The sequence below is a fragment of the Conger conger genome, chromosome 9 (assembly GCF_963514075.1).
Source record: "Conger conger chromosome 9, fConCon1.1, whole genome shotgun sequence".
NCBI lineage: Eukaryota > Metazoa > Chordata > Actinopteri > Anguilliformes > Congridae > Conger > Conger conger.
In genome coordinates, this window is record NC_083768.1 from 24,131,898 (window position 1) to 24,151,764 (window position 19,867).

The 19,867-nt window shown below is 43.0% G+C and overlaps 2 protein-coding genes across 7 annotated transcripts; one reads left to right on the top strand and one right to left on the bottom strand.

Annotated features, from left to right (window-relative positions):
- Positions 1-2,544: 2,544 nt before the first annotated feature.
- si:ch1073-513e17.1 (sialin) lies at positions 2,545-13,079 on the bottom strand. 5 transcript variants are annotated; one of them, XM_061255383.1, is made up of 11 exons: positions 12,955-13,079; positions 9,152-9,249; positions 8,449-8,663; positions 8,051-8,284; positions 7,765-7,939; positions 6,784-6,902; positions 6,407-6,568; positions 5,612-5,744; positions 5,164-5,311; positions 4,319-4,409; positions 2,545-3,920 (listed from the first exon to the last, which is right to left on the bottom strand). In XM_061255383.1, the coding sequence occupies exons 2-11, from the start codon at positions 9,240-9,242 to the stop codon at positions 3,741-3,743; spliced, it is 1,548 nt and encodes a 515-aa protein (XP_061111367.1). In that variant the 5' UTR covers positions 9,243-9,249; positions 12,955-13,079; the 3' UTR covers positions 2,545-3,740. The 5 variants fall into 5 exon arrangements, with proteins under 5 accessions (XP_061111367.1, XP_061111365.1, XP_061111366.1 ...); XM_061255381.1 differs by having other exon boundaries at positions 8,449-8,666; XM_061255382.1 differs by lacking the exon at positions 12,955-13,079 and adding an exon at positions 12,106-12,284.
- Positions 12,213-19,136, top strand: LOC133137244 (palmitoyl-protein thioesterase 1-like). 2 transcript variants are annotated; one of them, XM_061255387.1, is made up of 10 exons: positions 12,213-12,367; positions 12,774-12,918; positions 13,221-13,321; positions 14,737-14,864; positions 15,438-15,508; positions 15,611-15,713; positions 15,790-15,880; positions 15,972-16,070; positions 16,196-16,267; positions 18,401-19,136. In XM_061255387.1, exons 1-10 carry the CDS (start codon positions 12,365-12,367, stop codon positions 18,521-18,523), a joined length of 936 nt encoding a protein of 311 aa, XP_061111371.1. In that variant the 5' UTR covers positions 12,213-12,364; the 3' UTR covers positions 18,524-19,136. The 2 variants fall into 2 exon arrangements, with proteins under 2 accessions (XP_061111371.1, XP_061111373.1); XM_061255389.1 differs by having other exon boundaries at positions 12,242-12,367; positions 12,777-12,918.
- The last annotated feature ends 731 nt before the right edge of the window (positions 19,137-19,867 follow it).

Genomic DNA, 19,867 nt, shown 5'->3' on the forward strand with positions numbered 1-19,867 from the left:
GCAACGATGGACAAAACTGCTGGTCTTCCCTCCACCCACACACATGGCGAGAGCAGGTTATATTCAGTCGTTGTGATGCAATTGGACAAGAATTGCAGGACAAAGTTCGCAGCGTAAATCACGCACGTGAAAGTTTATTGAAACTGGCAGGACCACGCACAAAGCAGCCCACAAAACTGTGCAAGAACGAACATATTCTCTGGATCAGCCCACATCAGTCACCATTACCGTTAGGAAGCGGTATATTAAGTACCTGTTCAACGCTATAATAAACTACATATTTCACTAGCTACACGTTGTGAAACTACACAAGAAGCAGGCATGAACTCTGTGTGATATAACGACAGCCAATACATTAAATCAACGCGAGACCTAACATCAGAAAGCCTAACGATACTACGCAGCATTGCAAACCATCTAGCAAAATAAAATAAATAGAAGGAACGCCAACGCACATCGATAACTAACTGACATTTTCACACCGGAACGCTAAAGTCGCCATTGACAATAGAGTGCTGACAGATGCAAATAATATGAGTACGACGCCATGAACATCCGGGTCGTGAGCAAAATCTGATGCAAGAGACTGACCGAAAAGAGAAAATATTAATTTAGCGCCGCCTGGTGAATTTCAACAATCGATGATCTCATGTGACTCCTCGTTTTTTGACTGTCCCCTCTGTTCATCAAAAACTCCAAACTGAAATAATTTGAATTATTCACTCAGTCGCCTTTTTAGCCCATACAGAGCCCTAAAGGTCATGAAAAATAAAAATTAACTTTCTGAATTTGACAGATTGAAAAATCCAGTGCTCAATTTGTTTCCCATATAATATGAATACAACAGCCCGAATCATGTCTGAAAGCAGTCAATATACAGTACCAGCAACAGTACCAGTCAAAAGTTTGGAATAAACTCTGTCTTTTTTGATTAACGTTTCATTTCCAGTCCATCCATCCATTATCTGAACCCGCTTATCCTGAACAGGGTTGCAAGGGGGCTGGAGCCAATCCCAGCATACATTGGGCGAAAGGCAGGAATACACCCTGGACAGGTCGCCGGTCCATCGCAGGGCACACAAACCATTCTCTCACACACTCATACCCACAGGCAATTTAGACTCTCCAGCCTAACCTGCATGTCTTTGGACATCTTTGGAGGAAACCCACACGAACACGGGGAGAAAATGCAAACTCCACACAGAGAGGCCCCGGCCGACCTAGATCCCAACCCAGGACCTCCTTGCTGTGTGGTGGCAGTGCTACCCACTGCACCATCCGTGCCGCCACTGTTTGTAGTGAAACAACTAATATGTGGTCAAAGTGCAGATTCTACACTTTTATTATATAGGTCTGTGACCTATCAACATCATCAGAGTCTGGATATCTTATTTTCAGGTTGTCCTACAAGCAATACTATAACTCTCCATTTGAATGGATCTCTGTGGGAATTGTGGGGTGGGACTACATTCAGATGTAGGGGGTGACGTGGCTCAGGCAGTAAGAGCAGTCGTCTGGCAGTCAGAGGGTTGCCGGTTCGATCCCCCGCCCTGGCTGTGTCAAAGTGTCCCTGAGCAAGACACCCAACCCCCAAATACTCCAGACGAGCTGGTCGGTGCCTTGCATGGCAGCCAATCGCCGTTCGTGTGTAAGTGTGTGTATGAATGGGTGAATGAGAAGCATCAATTGTACAGTGCTCTGGATAAAGGCGCTATATAAATGCCAACCATGTAAATCATGCTGATACAGTATGGAACACTTTTGTTGGCTAAATGGCTTTAAGGTATCAAACCAGCCTCAACCATGCTGCTACTAGATATACAGTAGATACGTCTAGGGTTGTTTCTCTTTAATAGTTTTTCCATTGATTTCAACAGGAAAATTAGTGAGGAGAACTTTCCCTTGTAGTATCTACAGCATATCTGGCAGCAGCACAATGGTTTGAGGCTCAACTGATACCTTGATGACATAAATATATGCAGCCAACAAATGTATCTCATCCTGTTTTGGCGTAATTTACAGCTGAATCTAGTTCCACCCCCAAGTTCCCATAGAGGTCCATTCAAATGCAAAGATTTTTGTATCACGAGAACCTGAAAACATTACTCTGGTGATGTTGATAGGTCACAGACTTCAGGAAGTCATGGCATGCAAACAATATGCAACCAAATACAAAACATGACTATTTTATTTCACATTTTCTTAATTTTCTCAAACACTGAAATGCAAGGCTATGTATAAAACATACTGCAATCACTAAATGTACAAAAATACCCTTCAATAAAAGCTGAGAATCTGCACTTTGACCACGTATGAATTGTTTGATTACAAACAGAGAAAATAAAACATGAATAGGAAAAAGCAGAAAAGGGCAAACTTTTGACTGGTACTGTACATATCTTTATACAGTACATATACCTTTTAGACACCTTAATATGAAAATACTCCTGGTAGTTGTGGTTCCAAGACTGTGGATTGGGACCCATTGGTCGGTTGTGAGATTAACTAACTAAACAATGAAATAAACAATGACAAAACATTAAGTGAGATTTAGATAAATACAATTTATTAAAAACATATTTATCACATCAGATAAAATATAAGGCAGTTCCATAACATAATTATGTTCAAAGTTCAAAAGATTCCCTTCTGTTTGAGCATTTGTCTCCTTGTTTTTAACAACAGTTTGTTTTGTATTTTATTTCTAGCCTTATTATCCTTGTATACCAGGATATAAAACCAGCATATAAAAAGTTGTGTAAAAAAAATGAAGTACAAAAAGGTTTTTCATAACATTCTTTCTCAAGAGTTGGATCTGGACATTCATTTAAAAAAGTTTCTATATTTATAAATCACAATGTACCATATAAAATACACATATTTGACTATGTGTGAATAGATTACAATGAAATATAAAAAAATGATCTTCAGTGGACGTACAATAATATTAAAGGGGTTTTGTGAGTTTATAATAAAACGTTCACATCAGTATTTGGCCATCTATATTTCTAAAACTTGTTTCATAGAATGTTCCTGTTATACCCATAAACAAAATGAGAAAATTTATAGCATAGACACAAATTAAGATTGATTAATACATGTAAAAATCCACATCCAGTTCCAGTCTCATATCTGTAGCAGCTATTCTGAAACTTAGTAACCAGAAACCCAGGAAACTCGGGCCCAAAGTGTTCTTTATTTCTAAATCTATTGAATGCCACATTAGTTCCTTGATGACTCTCTCTGAATCTCAATTAGCATTAAACACATTAATTTGAGGATGAGTATATTGTTAGATACATGAAAGGTTGAATATTTTGCATATTAATTATAGATTACTTGTCCCTTGCCCTGATTCCTTTCTGCATGGCCAGTATATGGGAGCCACTGCACCATGCCACTGCTGCCACAGTCACAGGAAGAGCCATCACCTGACCCCCATTTCAATTCCCTATCAGGTCAGTTTTGTATCTTTAGAGGTGTGACCATTTGTGTTATGGTGTGTGCATTTATGAATGTTAAGTGGGTCTGAGAGAATGAGTGTGTGGGTTTGAGTGAATGTATGTAAAAATGTATAATATTGAAAATATGCAGTGGCAAAATTATACAATAAAATCAATAAAATAGGTAAAACATTGTCAGAATGACCAAAATTGACAAGGACAGTCTCATACTGGCCCAAACCCAAGATGAAGGGTGTCTCCACTGGGCCCTGATTTCAGTCCTCTATTCACTTCAGGTCAGGTGTGTCCATACACCTGTCTGTCTGGCTGCCCTCTCCCTGTCTCCGTTTCAATGTCTTCATCTCGCAAAGCCCAGTCCTGGATCTTCCCACTGCCAAAGAGGGTGAAGATGAAGGCTCCACATGCACTCACCCCTGCCGACAAACAGAAGACATTCCTCCACCCAATCACGGAGTGCTATGAAAGGGAGGGGTTGAAAAAATATGAAATCAATATTTATACTACAAATTCTCACACACCAAATGACAACATTGTATATAGATTATTGTAGGGTGCTTGTACGTCACCTTGCATAAATTATGTCAGAAAACCTTGCACACATTGCACTTCCTGTCTGACTTGGCGGCAATGGATGATGACAGTGCAATAACAGCATGAGTGGAATAAATGTTACACCAAACAATGAAAATGATATTGCGATAGAGAGAGAAAGGGAGCCATATCGATAGTGAGAGCGAACGGGCTCAATGTTCGGTGGACATAATTAACAGGAGACATGGAACCAATGCCCAATTAGCATTATCAGTGTGGTGCGAAAAACAATCTGTCTTGTCGGCTGCAAAGTCAGGACTTACATCTCTTGTGAGGTAACCCATGACAATGGGAGCTAGAGCCCCTGGAACGGTCCCAAAAGTGTTCGTGATACCCAACAGCATGCCTGCATATCTGAGAAGGAGAGCGTGAGGAGGGTTGGAACTGTTTTTATGTGCACAGGCAAAAGTACAATTCTGGGATATTTGGTCACATGGAGACTCAGGTGTGTGAGAAAGAAAGGCCAAATAACCAATTATAGTAGTGAAGAAATACATTTTTAAGGAGAACATTCAGACCCGTTCACCTTTTGCCCACTTTATTGTGTTGTAGATGTAATTTAAAATGGATAAAATCTATACTGAATAACCCATAATGGCAAGGTGAAATTTTCTGAAAAACTGAAAGCTCTCCTTTATAGTATTAAAAGTATTCATTCATTCATTCATTCATTCATTATCCTAACCCGCTTATCCTGAACAGGGTTGCAGGGGGGCTGGAGCCTATCCCAGCATACATTGGGCGAAAGGCAGGAATACACCCTGGACAGGTCGCCAGTCCATCGCAGGGCACACACACCATTCACTCACACACTCATACCTATGGCCTATCCTGCATGGCTTTAGACTGTGGGAGGAAACTGGAGTACCCGGAGGAAACCCACGCAAACATGGGGAGAACAGGCAAACTCCACACAGAGAGGTCCTGGCCGACAGGGATTCCAACCCAGGACCTCCTTGCTGTGAGGCGGCAGTGCTACCCACTGCACCATCCATGCCGCCTATAATAAGTATTCAGACATTTAATTCAGTACTTTGTAGAAGCCCCTTTGGCAGCAATTACAGCTGACTGAAAGGGCCCTGCTACCGTGGTTACTGCACAAGCATACCGGGGAGCAATGTCAATCTGGTTGATGAAGACTCCGGCGGCGCTACTGCCCCCGAGAGTGGTGCTGAGCGTGAGGAAGGTCACGGCGAGCACGCCACTGCACCCCACAAAGCCAACCGCAACCAGGCACAATGCGGGCAGGAGGAGACCTGAGCAAGGAGAACACTGGACTAAATTAGAATGTTACACTGACAACACAACTGATTACAATTATCAATGGCAGAGGCTTAATTTGGTAGAAAGATGCAGGCTTTTCAATAAAAAGAGACTGAGATAAGTGGTGGGTACTTGACTCAGGTGGATGAGATGCCTTACCCTCATGGTACACAGGTATGCATGAAGCCACTCAATAAAACAAAGGATTCCATTACATTATAGTGCAGTATATCCTTTTTGAACGAATCGTCCCCTAGTCCACACTCTTTAGCACTCCTGTCCATCCACCTTGCCTGTTAGAGTCAAGATCTTGCGGACTGCGGTGATGCTAAGAAGCTTCCTCTCCAAGAGATGGTCTGCTAGTATGCCTGACATCACAGCACCCAGCCAAGCACCAAGATACGGCAAAGCAGACAGGAACCCATTCTAGAGATAGAGATTGGAGAGAATTTCACAAACTCAGTGAGCATTTTATTAGGTATTTGACATTTAGACTTAAGTCTTCTGCTGCTGTAGCCTATCCACTTAGAAGTTTCACACAATGTGTGTTCAGAGATGCTCTTCTGCATACCACTGTTGTAATGCGTGGCTATTTGCTTTACAGTCACCTTCCCATCAGCTTCGACAGCTTTGGCCATTCTCCTCTAACCTCTCTCATTAACAATGCTTTTCTGCCTGCAGAACTGCTGCTCACTAGTTTGCTTAATGTTTTGTATTTTTCACACCATACTCAAACCTCCCTGTCTAGCACCAACAATCATTCCACGGTCAAAGTCACTTCTTCCTCATTCGGACATTTGGTCTGAAAAACAACTGAACCTATTGACCATGTTTATGCATTTAGTTACTGCCACATGATTGGCTGATTAAATATATTGCTGGTGTACCGGTGTACAGGTCTACCTAATAAAGTGATCACTGAGTGTACATTCAGCAGTAAAATTTCACATAGATTCAATAGTAAAAATAGTTTCAAATAGATAAATATATTATATATCTTTTCTCCTCTCCCCCCCTTTTCTAAAGACCCCTTTCCCTCCCTCCCATAGCCGTTCATCCATTCCTCCCTGCTCCTCTCCCTTCCTCACCTGGCTGAGGTCAAAGTGCAGCACCGTGTCCATGTATGTGGGCAGTGAGGTCAGTAGAGTGTAGTATGCCCAGTTGGAACACATCTGAGAGAGAATGATTGCCCACAAGGGAACAGAAAGCACCATGGGTAAGAGGGGAACTGACCATCCATGGGCAGCACCCTGTGGCAGAACAGAAAGGGGAAAAAAAGAGGATGAGAGGAAATTATTTTTAAAACGTTTCTGAAAATGTGTAAAAACAACCTGTTTCTATATGCACCACCTGTTTCTATACGCACCACCCATTTCTATGTGCACCACCTGTTTCTATACGCACCACCTCCCAATCGCCCAGCGGGGTCACCAGATGACGGCATCAGACCGACAGACCATGTTACCTGAGACCCGATGGAGCTGATGATGTAATCTCTCTCATGTTCGCTGATTCGAGGGTGAGAGCGAGGATCATTCGACACGCAGGTGAACCAGAAAAGTCCCCACAGACAACCAGCACCCCCTGGTGGGCAAAAAAGGTACACAAGAGTTGTGAAATTGTGTGGCGCATTATGCCTTCCTGTTGTTTAAAGTTCAGTGCTCACATGACCTGCCTGTGACATCACTGTGCCTGCATCTGAGTGTGTTTTGAATGGAGTATCCGGATTAGGTGGTGATTAGGGTGTGAGATATGTTATTAGAAGGTTTTTAACTGCACATTGTAATGCTGTCGCAGCAATTACTACTGGTAATTGAATGCAATGGAGTACTAGCACACTCAAAATACTGAGAAAAAACTGTTCAAAAGGTTAAAAAGGTTGAAAACCAGCTTTGATTTGCTGGAATACACAACCACAATGCTAAACAAAAAAAAAGAGCTTGAAACAAAGTTGTTGTTGTGTGTGTACAGTGCAGTCATCTGTATGTGGACAGTTGGTACAATTTCTGTTCTTTTGGCCCTGTTGTCCAGCACATTGGACTTGAAATGAAGAGGTGAGAGGTTAAGACCTCAGCATTTTCATCCATGTTTCTTATATCTGAAATAAGGAAGCGATGAATACACCTGACTATTCAGAAGCAGCAGAGAAGCCAACCATCCAATTACTTTTGGTCCCTAAAATGGAGATGGTACCAACTGTCTAAATACATACAGACTGTACTGTATGTGCATGCAAGTGTGAGGATGTGTGTGTTCCCCTGTAGTTGTATGGCTGTGTGAAAATGTGTGTGTGTGCAAGTTTTGTTTACATGAAGGTGTCCATATGTGTTCTTGTATTTGTGTATGAGTGTGTGGGTTAGAGTGAATTTGTGTGAGAGTGTTTATGTTTGTGTGAACGTGTGTGTGTGTGTGTGTGTGTGTGTGTGTGTATGTGCGCGCGTCTCACCAAAGCAGTAGAAGACTGCTGGCCAGCCCAACATGTGGCAGATGAGGCCTGTGAGAGGAAGAGCTACAAAGGCTCCAAAATTCCCCCCCCCTCCTGAAAAAGTCATGAGGCGGGACCTCTCCTGGGGTGGAGCCCAGCAGGCCCACATCGCCATCATCGCTGGGTACGTCACACCCTGATGCACATGAACACACGATAGAAGCGGGTACAGTTTGGAACACATGCGAAACACTGCTGTGGCCTCCATATTACAGGCACGTCTGCAGCCTGCTGCTGCTGCTCTCACCTCCCCAACGCCTTCCAGCACCCGCAGGGCGAAGAGCCAGTGGACGCCAAGCTCGGCAGCCAGTGGGGTGAGCAGGGTGAGGACCGCCGTGCTCACCACCCCCACGCCCAAGAACACCCGTCCCCCGAGATGGCCAGACAGGTATCCCCCTGGGATCTGGGTCAGCAGGTACCCAAAAAAGAAAGCCCCAAGCAGGTAGCCCTGAGTGTCAGAGTCCCACGGGTACTGAGGGATCTGTGATGGAGGAAGAAGGGGAAAAAGAGGGAGATGACTGTTTATTTCAAACAAGTATTTCTGAAAAAAAAAAATCTGAACAGTTAGATTCTCAATGACTCCAGTTATGACTGTAATTTCATACTATTGTGTGCGTGCACGTGTGCTTCAAAACGCTTCCTCACCCCATCTGGTAGCGCTGCACCACCACTGTTGTTGGCAGACGGAGGGGCTGGACACCCCTGAGCGGCAGAGTGGTTGGTGAAGGGGAGGACACCGGTGCTGTTGACCATGGCAACCATAGCCACACTGAGGTTGACACGTAGTCCATAGACCACAGCGAAGCCGAAGAACATCAGGGTGGCCAGGTTGAAGCGAGCAGAGCAGCACTGTGGGGGCACTGCTGAACATGGCAAAAACACAGCTAAGGCCTGGCCACACAGAGCATCGTAATCCATAACCAGGAAAATACATATATGCGATTTCAAATGAATGCAGGTGGTCTCACCGCTGCTAGCACTATAAAAATGATGGAAAATGATAATGATAGCTCCCGCTCCCTTAGAGTGAATCACTTTTTCTTGAATACAGCCTTCCAATAATATACATTGATCAATATTATCAATGTTATTGAAAGAATTATGTGGAAGTCAAATGAAACAAAACACAACAACGGCAACAGGCAGCTATGCCCTACCAATCAGCTCGTCAGGAGCTAATTGGGGGTTAGGTGTTTTGCTCAGGGACACTTTGACACACCCCGGGCAGGGGATGGAACCAGCAACCTTCCGACTGCCAGATGACCACTCATACCTCCTGAGCTAATGTCGCCCCCACCTACACACACATTAACACTCAGAGAAGCAAGGCAATTGCACAAGGACACACCTGTCTCCGGTGCTTTCTCCAGCAGGGGCGTGGCTTCGTCATCATGGTCATTGGGAGCAGCGTTAATGGAGTGCCCCTGGTATAGCGCCATAGCAACCCTGCCAGATGCATACACACGCACACAAACACACACAAAACAACACGTTGTTCAGCAGGACAGAATGACTAACATGCTGCTTCACTGACAGACATGATCAGCTGCATGTTGCAATTTACAGCAGATGAGTCACGTTCGTCAGTTAACAAACAACTGTATTGAATAAGTCTTAGGGCCAAGTTTAAGAACATCTGTAGCATGTGTGGAACCTTTTAGCACGTAAAACCAATAATAAGGCCAATTATTGGTCATGTTTTGGTCATGTTTTATTTTATTTTATTTATTTTATCATAGGCTGTGTTATTTCTTTTGTGTGAGCTAAAAGGATTTGCATGCGTCAAAGGTCTAGTAAATCAGGCCCTTGGACCCACTCCTTATGATCGAACTCTCACACAACACCTCTGACTACTCAATATGAAAGCTACTCTATTTTTGCAGCTCTTTTGCTGTGATGTGTGGGTTCCTCTGAGCATTTCTCAACAAGTCTGGGGCCCTTCTATCTGAAATCTTTCTTGGTCTTCCAGCCCTTGCCTTGACCTCAACTGTTCCGTTCATCTTACATTTTCTAATAATGCTTCTGACAGTGGGAATAGGTACATTGAGTTTTTGTAGCCTTCTCCTTCTTGGTGGAAATGAACGATCTTCATTCTGAAATCTTTGGACAGCTGTTTAGAGCAGCGTGACTCAACTCCATGTCCTGCAGGCCGCAGTGTCTGCGGGTATTTGCTCCAGCCGTGCGCTACACCACCAGATTTCACTAATTATTTTACTTGCCTGGTTCGGGTAATAAGCTTATTAGTGGAATAGACATTTAAAACCAGGGGTGCCCAAATTTTGCATACCACTGTATATCCTGTGATCTAATTAAGAGTGGGGCATGAGGAGGAGTATGTGTATTAAAATGTAGGATTTGCATAAGATAGGCGGCACGGATTGTGCAGTGGGTAGCACTGCCGCCTCACAGCAAGGAGGTCCTGGGTTCGAATCCCCGTTGGCCGGGGCCTCTCTGTGCGGAGTTTGCATGTTCTCCCCGTGTCTGCGTGGGTTTCCTCCGGGTACTCCGGTTTCCTCCCACAGTCCAAAGACATGCAGGTTAGGCTGATTGGAGAGTCTAAATTGCCTGTAGGTATGAGTGTGTGAGTGAATGGTGTGTGTGCCCTGCAATGGACTGGCGACCTGTCCAGGGTGTATTCCTGCCTTTCGCCCAATGTATGCTGGGATAGGCTCCAGCCCCCCTGCGACCCTGTTCAGGATAAGCGGGTTAAGATAATGGATGGATGGATGGATTTGCATAAGATGCCTTTTGTGCTGGGACAGGATGCTGATTGTAAGGCATTATAGCATTATAGCTAGTATAACTATTATTCGCAAACCAAAGGCTAATGATGTTCCAAGAATCTCATAGTGCTCATGTATTAGTTGCTTCGACCATACAAAGTCTACTACCAAGACTACTACGCACTTATTATACACTGACTGTGGTGTGATACCTCAGGTGTCTGGTTCATCCAATTGGAGGAAGGAACCCTCTAGGGTCTCTGATACCTTACAATAGTCAATAGGACAGGCATCTGTCAATCAAGAAGTAAAATGCTAATAAATATACTAGGTGGAAAAGAAACAGCTGAAGCAAACATTGGTGGAGCCATAGAAAAAATATGTGTGAAGCTGGGTCATTGTTGAGGTATGTCAATACCGATAAGTAGGTCTAAGGTAAAGTCCTGCCTCGAACGGGACCATTATTAGTGGAGAAGTACTGCTGACAGTGTGTGGGGCTGATGACAGCCAGCATACACAGGCAGAAGCGTTTCTGCTGACAGTGATACAACTCTCAACAATGACCACAAACAGCATGGTGAGGCTTTTTGCTCTGGCAGAGTGCAGGCTTAAAAAAAATTTGAAGACAGCACCGCATGTACACATACTCACACACATGTACACAAAACACACATCTACTCAAGGACACTCTTACACACTTATGCACACATTATTCTGCCACCAAGGTCTTACTGCAGAAATAAATGTTTATCATAAATGTCAGAGTATCCTTAAATGTCCTTGAATGTTGTGCTGCCAAATGTAATCATATTTACATCTCTGCAGGACAATTAGGTAACAAGCAGCCACAGACACACACATGTTGTAACGTTTATTGAAATTTGTGCTGCCTTGCTTAGCCCAGTGTATATGTGCGTGATAATAATTGACCGTCTACAGTAAACCGCACTTAATCGCATTGAATTATAAAAGTATCCGGCCAGAAAAAAGAAGAGCACTTTCACAGCCTTCAGAGTTATGCGAGCACCAGTACAAAAATGAAAGTAGCACAAATTAACTATAAAATGTCCTGCTACAATACAGCTCCTTTTCCAGTGACACCGCTTCGACAAAGCAGAGAAAAAAGTAACCCGCACACACAAGATCACACTTTTTATCATACGTGCCAATGTGAGGAACATTGCTGAAAATGCCAACCGACGGAACTTTGTGACTATTGTTTGTTCATTAACATAATTAGCCAAACGGAGAATTTGGAATATCACTGAAAATGCGTGTCCTACAAATACATAGTAGCGTTGAAACAATGGTAAGAATCATTCAAGACCAAGTCTTCTCGTCAGTGGATGGCTCCCTATTGATATGGAAACTTAAAATTGCACAATCAACCATAAGTATAACTACAAACACTGTTGACTTACTTACGTTAACAACAAAGCAAGTACATTAAAGAATTGTATTAGGTATTTCAGGTACATGGTTGGCTACCGGCTTGTATTTCACTGTCCTGTAAACAAAATTTGAATGAAGCGCTTCACTCGACTACAGCCAGAATCCGTGGGTACATAGCCGACTCTACCTGATACGGCTACCCGACTGGTCCAGTCGATCCCGTCGATCCAGTCGATCGATCAGGGTCGAACAGATGTATAACTGTCGTTTGAACAAGTGGAAACGGTGTCCTCATCGCTCGGCTAATCGACTGTAAAGAGATTCAAGTCAAAACTGCTTCAAGGAAGAGAAATGAGAAGTGCGCATATCACGTGATACCCTGTCACGTGATGCGGAATTAGCGTTCTAGTTTGAGGAACTACTCTCCTGCTTGGCATGTCAAAGAAATGGTAGCTATGTTTGAAATTAACATTGGAAATAAGACTAAATGATTCGCTTTTTTGTTTGTTTTTAAACAAACCACTTGCGTTCTTCGTGACGGCAAGGATTCGTTCAAAACCGACCCTTTTAACGTTAACTAACTGACCTATCATGCCCAGCTAAATAGCGCTACGTCGCTAATTGTATTTGTATGCTCGGGCTAGCTAGCTCCAGTGCGACTTTTCCTGAGCTTGACGTTAGATTCGCTATTATTTTGCTCGGAGAAAATGCGCAGAAACTGGGTTAAGCTCGGAATGCATTTTAAGCGTTTAAGACATTTTGCCACCCTACATGGTGGCACCCTCCTTCTTTACCTCCCTTTGGTGTCACATGATTTAAGCAACTGATGTGAATGTTTGTCTGCCTTTCCAAAAGCAGCATTCTCACGGAAAACCTTCGAACATGTCAGCCTCGTCTATCCTGCACCTTTTCTTCGGAGCGAGCCCCCTGTTGCTCCTTCTGTTCGGGTCGGCTTGGGGATCCAACACAACCACCCCCCTTGTTATGTGGCACGGAATGGGTGAGAATTCATAATGGACCAATTTATAATGCGCACCTTTCTGCTGCGATGGCTCCTCTTGAGAAAAAAATAAATTAATGCGATATGTGTACTGAAGAACGAAAAATAAAGAATTTCAGAATGTTTGGTCGGGCACATACGGTGCCTCAAGGGTGTTTTCTGTAAGCTTTGGAAAGAGGAAGTTAGACTTCTTCCTCCTCAATGGGAAATAGGCCTCGTGTCACTTTCACACAGAAGTTTAGGGGAACCTTCAAAACCCAGTAAGATTGACTTTTGTTTCCATGTCTGGTCTGTGGGTGTAGGGGACAACTCAATGGGCTTGGATCCCATAAAGAAACTGGTAGAAGAGGAGGTGCCTGGAATCTACGTTCTGTCACTGAAGATCGGCAAAACCATTGCGGAGGTGCCACCGAGCTCATCTGTACACTAAGCACATTTCTGCTAGTCAAATCTTCAAAATGGCTGATTAGGGTACGGGTTTCTGTTCTTGCCTGGCACTAATAAGATTCCTGATTCTACTTATTGAGGTCATGACTAGTTAATTAGTTGAATCAGGTGTTGTAGAGCTGGGCAAAAACAAAAACCCACACTGGCTGTTTTTGATTCAGATTGTCCCAACCCACCCCTTTTGACTTCTACAGTGGTCGCCATGAATTTTAACAAGCTGTTAAATCTTAAATTAGGTGCTTTTCATCTTAAAATTAATTATTTACCTGAAACCATATTATGCCTTGAATAGCCTTGCAATGGCATGAATAATGAAATAATGAAATTACTATATTCATTGCAAACAATTATATAAGAAGTTAAATAGAAGAGGGTAACTAATAGGCTCAAAATTGAAGTTGAACACGCATTTAATTTAATTCATAATTTCTTTCCTTAAACGTATCAACACAATGCAGGTGGCCAGGTGTTAGCGCTCACAAATTAAAGTCTACTGATTCACTTCAGTCTTTAGTTTGATTAGGTAAAAAGAATTTACCTGTTTTTATGCAATTCTCCTGCAGAATGTATGTATTATTTGCAATATGGCACAATAAGGAGATTACGATTATGGGAATTTTATTCTTTATGGCAGGCATAGCTATCTAACAAAATGTGGTTTAAGAGGGTAAGTAATCCCTCTGAACATGATGAGCACCTAATTAAGAAAAAAATAACAGCTTGTTAAAATTCTTGGATTGCAATGAAAACCAGCATACACATTACATTATTGGCATTTGGCAGACACTCTTATCCAGAGCGACATACAGTTGATTTGACTAAGCAGGAGACAATCCCCCCTGGAGCAAGGCAGGGTTAAGGGCCTTGCTCAAGGGCCCAACGGCTGTGCGGATCTTATTGTGTCTACGCCGGGAATCGAACTGCCGACCTTGTGGGTCCCAGTCATGTACCTCCACCACTACGCTACAGGCCGCCCCTATGAACGGCCCATACACAGAGGTACCCCAGTGGTACAACCTCATACTAGCCATCTCACTGACTGTCCACTCTCGCAACATGAGCCCTCTGTCCCTACATGCACCTCTCACTCCTGCCACATTAACCCTCCTGCTGTCTTCTGACTTATCCCTCACGCCCCCCAAAAAATGGCTGCCCAGTCATGTTCCTGGAGATCTATTATCTTGTAGGTTTTAATTTCAACCCTAAGTTGGCACACCTGATTCTTGGGTTGAAGTGAAACCCTTCAGGACGGTAGATCTCCAGGAACAGGATTGGGTGGCCCTGCCCTGCTAACCCCTCTCACTTCTCCCACACTGTGCTCTCTTCTTTTTCATCCAGCACAAAGCAAGATTTCTTGTGTTCTCTTGTCAGGACACAGATAACAGCGTGCTCATGGATGTCAATAAGCAGGTGGCGTTTGTGTGTAATCAGCTGTCCCAGGACCCCAAACTGAAGGGGGGTTATAATGCCATGGGTTTCTCCCAGGGAGGGCAGTTTCTGTGAGTACTGGTGGCCCTTTGTAGTCAAAAGCTGAAATCTGAGTGAGTGAAGAGATGATATATTAGTACTAGACACAGGTCAGACAAGAGCATTACAGTTGTGAGATTGATGTGAAAGAAGGGATAGTCTGAACCTCTGGGGTTGGCATGATAGCAGTGCAGCTTATTCAGTGGGTACTTATAGTGATTGTGGGCATTTAAGGGGAGGCACCACAGGTGAAAAGGGTGATTTTGGCTAGATGGGTCAATTTTGAGATATTACGATACTTCGCTTCTACAACTACTGTAGTAGCATAGAATATATGAACTAATGATCAGAAACAACTTTAAGCAGTTCATTTAGGTGTTTGAACTAATATGCAAAATTGTGCCTTTTAAAATATTCATTAGCTAATTTGCATAAGTTCCTAAAAAAATTCACAAAATGTTTGCATTTGTGTTCACATTCAAAATATAAAATGTAATTTTGATTGGATGAAAGCATTTCCTCCCCCTATTCACCTGTGGTACCTGCCTTTAATAGACTAAAGAAACTGTGTCGCTTTCTCTTCTCTCCTTTCTGCATCCATCCAGGAGAGCAGTAGCCCAGCGCTGCCCATTTCCCCCCATGATAAATCTGATTACAGTTGGGGGACAGCACCAAGGTAATCACAGCACAGTGTGGGCGGGGTTCCTTTGTTTCAATTTTACTGTACATGTGTTCTTTTCCCTCCTCACCATGTCTAAAGTCTCCTCCCTGCTTTCAGGAGTATACGGTCTTCCCCACTGTCCAGGTGAGAGCTCGCATATCTGTGACTGGATCCGTGAGATGCTCAACTACGGGGCCTACACTGACATTGTACAGAAACAGTACGTGCTTGCTTTGTGTGTGTGTGTGTGTGTGTGTGTTACATGTGAACATCCTCTTAAACATTCTCTCTCTCAGTATTGTGCAGGCACAGTACTGGCATGACCCCCTCAACGAGGAGCTGTACAGAACACACAGCCTCTTCCTCGCTGACATCAACCAAGAGCGGGTCTGTCCTCTCTTCATCCGTCATTCTCTATGTCCATGTCTTTCTCTGTGTGACCCAATCTCTTGCTTACTGCTCACTGTCTCCCTTCCAGGCAGTGAATGAGACCTATAAGAAGAACCTGAAGTCTCTGGACAAGTTTGTGATGGTGAAGTTCCTGCAAGATAGTATAGTCGACCCAGTGGATTCAGAGGTAGAGGGGAACAGGCCTACCTGAAGTTCATACATGAAAGATGGACAAATCAGGATTATTGTATAAATATGCCCCTTCATTTTCTCTCCCCCCCCCCCCCCCCCCTTTCTCTCGGTCTTTCTCAGTGGTTTGGTTTTCTGAAGCCAGGTCAAGCAAAAGAAACTGAGACTCTTCAGGAAAGCACTCTGTATAAAGAGGTAAACGGCTGTCTTTCACCAACGTATGGCACGTGCATGCACTATTAGCAAGCCATTACTCAAGTAGCATACCACTGTACTAGTTGGGTTGCCAGTGTATGACTGATACATTGCACATGGGTTGAAGTGATTATGTCTGTTTTTAAACCAGTTTGCCATTCAGAGATGCCATTTTAGTAGTATCCTTAAGGACTGTACATGGTGGATTTAAAAAAAAAACACCAATTTAAAGAGGTGGCATCTGGTACCTGTGATGAAGATGCGTCCCATGGCATTCATAGGCCAGTATAGAGGCACTTTTACCTGCAGGGGGGTAGATGGGATGGGATTTAAGTACTTATTACTAAACCTCTGATCTGCATCCAGGAGAGGTTTTTGCAAACATGGGGTAAGACTGGGAACTAAACTAATAGCTACAGGCTAATCGCCACTAGGAAAACTGGCCTGCGCTTGTGTAAAGGTGTTTCCATCTTCCCCTTAGGGGTCCCCCTGTATTTCCCTCCCTTGTAGTCATGGTTTGATGTATTTGTGATTTTATAAAAGCAGATGTTTCACCATAATTCCCAGGTTGTACAGTGGCTTTTATGAGCACTGCTGGCTCGGCTACTTAACTGTGCTGTGGGCCTCTGAGGCCTTTGGACAGTATTGGGGAAATGTCTGCTTGTCACATACTAACAAGACCTGCATGTATTCATTCCCATACGAACAAGAGCTGTGAGTTTTGTAGTTGTATACTAATAGAACCTATACAGTGCAGTCCATAAGTATTTGGACAGTGGCACAATTTCTGTTCTTTTGGCTCTACTCCAGCACATTGGATTTGAAATGAAACCATGAATACATGATTGGGTGACCCGTGTTGGAATGAAATCCCTTTTTATACCTACTCCCCCCATTTTAGGGGACCAAAAGTAATCAGACAGCTGACTTCTCAGATGTTTCTGATTAGTCAGGTGTACTCAATTGCTTCCTTAGGGCAAGTATATGAACGATTTCAGTATCTAGTCTTGCTTCTAGACTGTTTATTGCCTTTGGAGTCTGTTATTGGTGTTTGTCAACATGACGACCAAAGTTGTGCCAATGACAGTCAAGGAAGCCATTGTGAGGCTGAGAAATAAGAAGAAAACAGTCAAGAGACAGAGGCCAAACCATTGTCTTACCAAAATTGATTCTTAATTGACAATGTGTGTTAACATAAAAGACAATCTCATGATTACAAATAACCTTTTAGTGATAATCCTTATTACTATTAGACCAGAGAAAGACTCACAGTAAGCACTTACTATGAAAGTAAGTGCTTACTATGAGTCTTTCTCTGTCTCTCTCAGACAGACAGCCTTTGACCTTAATGTCTCTGCTTCTCAGCTAGCACATTCTGGTCTTACAGCAAGGTCAACAACGGGTATTCAGAAGACAAAATACTGATAAATGTTCGTGGTCAGCTTCATATCTTTTTGTTTTGGGAAAGCCCCCCCCCCTTCTGGAAAAGTGTGTATAAGAGTCTTACTGTGTCTGATGCAAATCAGAAAGCCGGTAAGCTTTCTCACTTTCTGTCATTTCTTTGCAAATAAATACGAAAGTTAAAGAGAAGAATAGCTATTGTTGTGTTTTTACTGGATCTGTTTTATCAGACGATGCTCACCTGTGAAATGTTAAAAAGGGCATTTTTCCCTAACAAGCATCTGCCAAATGCCATTACTGTAATGTAATGTAATGAAATGAAGTGTGTAGAAGCATCTTATCTGCTTAAGTTTAATAAAATTCCTCTCAACCTATTGAACGGTGCTTCTACAGCAAGGCAATGATTCAAAACATACACCAATGCAATCTTCATAATGATATATAACCTATTGTTTTGCCTATGTCTATTTTTTAAATCTTACTTTTCAGCCTCATATAATGGCTTCCTTATGTGTCAATGGCACAATTCTTGTCCTCATGTTTTCGAATGAAAAAACAAACTTCAGAGGTAACCAAGAGCCTTGAATCAAGACTACTGAAAGCTCCCCCCCGCATTTGAACCTAATATTCATTGTTTCATTTCAAATCCAAAGTGCTGGAGCACATAGCCAAAAGAACAGACATTGTCCCACTGTCCAAATACTTACGGACTTCACTGTATGCGTCTTGCAGGACCGCCTAGGCCTGGCAGAGATGGACAAGGCAGGGAAGCTGGTGTTCCTGGCTTCAGATGGAGATCACCTGCAGTTCAGCAGAGAATGGTTCAATGCCAAGCTGGTGCCTTTCCTTCGCTGAATGCACACAGGGACGCAAACCAACACTGAGACATACTTGGGAACAAACTCAGGATCAAGGCATATTATTGTTGCACTATCTGCCAACCGTGGTATGCTTGTTTGTATGTTGATTGATTCTTAAAGGGATCCTATTGTATCCGTGTGGTCACACTAGGACTCGGAACCGTACTGTCCTCTTGGGTCTTCACACTTGTTCCTGTATTCGATCTGCACTTCGTTGTACGTCGCTCTGGATAAGAGCCTCTGCTAAATGCTTTGTAATGTAATGTAAGATTATACTTGGACATGCAAGCAGTCCTCAACATACTCTGAATTGCACCTCTGTTAAGCATCCTTACAACTCACACAAAGCACGTTTCCACTGCATTCCTGTTTCACTGCTGTAATCAGTCGCGTTAAACTAAATTTGTCAGCTTGTGAAGATGAGCGCTCATCTACCTGAACCTACTGTACACCCACTGTACCTGTGCATCTATGTTGTTGCTTTTCTTTTTTTCTTTCAGGCTTTTGGTTTAACTGTCTAGAGAGATGAAAAAAGAAGAATGCACTTCTTTTTAAATTATTTGACATTTATTAAAAACGATTTTTAATAAACTTTTTTTTTCAGTTTCTGGGAGTGTGTTGACACCTTGATTGGGCCAGAGAGGCCCAATAGAACTTCCTCCATAGGCAGCTGCAGTGTCGTCTGTCCTGGATGTTATTGTTCTGCTCCAGTTAAATTGGTTGCATAAAAATCTCACAGCCATGTAAAACAAGCGGACTACATCCCCAGGGTACTGACTGACTTGCAGAAGCTTGCAGAAGGTACGATAGGTAATTTCAGACTTCTAACGGTCAAGAAAGGAATTGCAGCAACAAACACGCTCAAACCACAACACTGTTTATCCCCCTTGTCTCTGGACGCGCTGACATTGAAATGCCATTGGCTGTGGCAATTAGAACCAATTTTCAACCAATGTGCTGGAATTTTTGTACAGCTGTACAATGTTTTGGTACAGAGTGCTAGTCCGTCAACTGCATATTTTGTAAGCCGAATTTAAGGATTATGTACCTTTTGTACCTTTAATACGTCTTGGGAATAAACAAATATCTGAAAATACACTTCAGATTTTGTGTAAAATAGTTATGTGACAATCATATCTCTGGTCATATGCTTTTAAATTACCAATATCATTTTGCTGCTATGACACTGGTAGCAAGAGAGATTTATGATCCATTTAATAGACCACATCATTTAGTGGTATATCTTCCTTCAGTTCTCCATAAAAAAGTTTCCTGAAGAAGTCTTACCTAATTCATTGCTGTTTTTCATTCGTAATACACAAACTGATGACACCCAAGT

Coding starts and splice junctions, on each gene's coding strand:
- si:ch1073-513e17.1 (XM_061255381.1), bottom strand. CDS start 9,242: ATGGCGCTATACCAGGGGCACTCCATTAACGCTGCTCCCAATGACCAT. Junction 7,940..8,050: donor TGCTGGAAGGCGTTGGGGAG/GTGAGAGCAGCA, acceptor CATGTGCATCAG/GGTGTGACGTACCCAGCGAT. Junction 6,569..6,783: donor TCAGCTCCATCGGGTCTCAG/GTAACATGGTCT, acceptor GTTCTGCCACAG/GGTGCTGCCCATGGATGGTC.
- LOC133137244 (XM_061255387.1), top strand. Junction 15,881..15,971: donor CTGACATCAACCAAGAGCGG/GTCTGTCCTCTC, acceptor TCTCCCTTCCAG/GCAGTGAATGAGACCTATAA. Junction 16,071..16,195: donor TCGACCCAGTGGATTCAGAG/GTAGAGGGGAAC, acceptor GGTCTTTCTCAG/TGGTTTGGTTTTCTGAAGCC.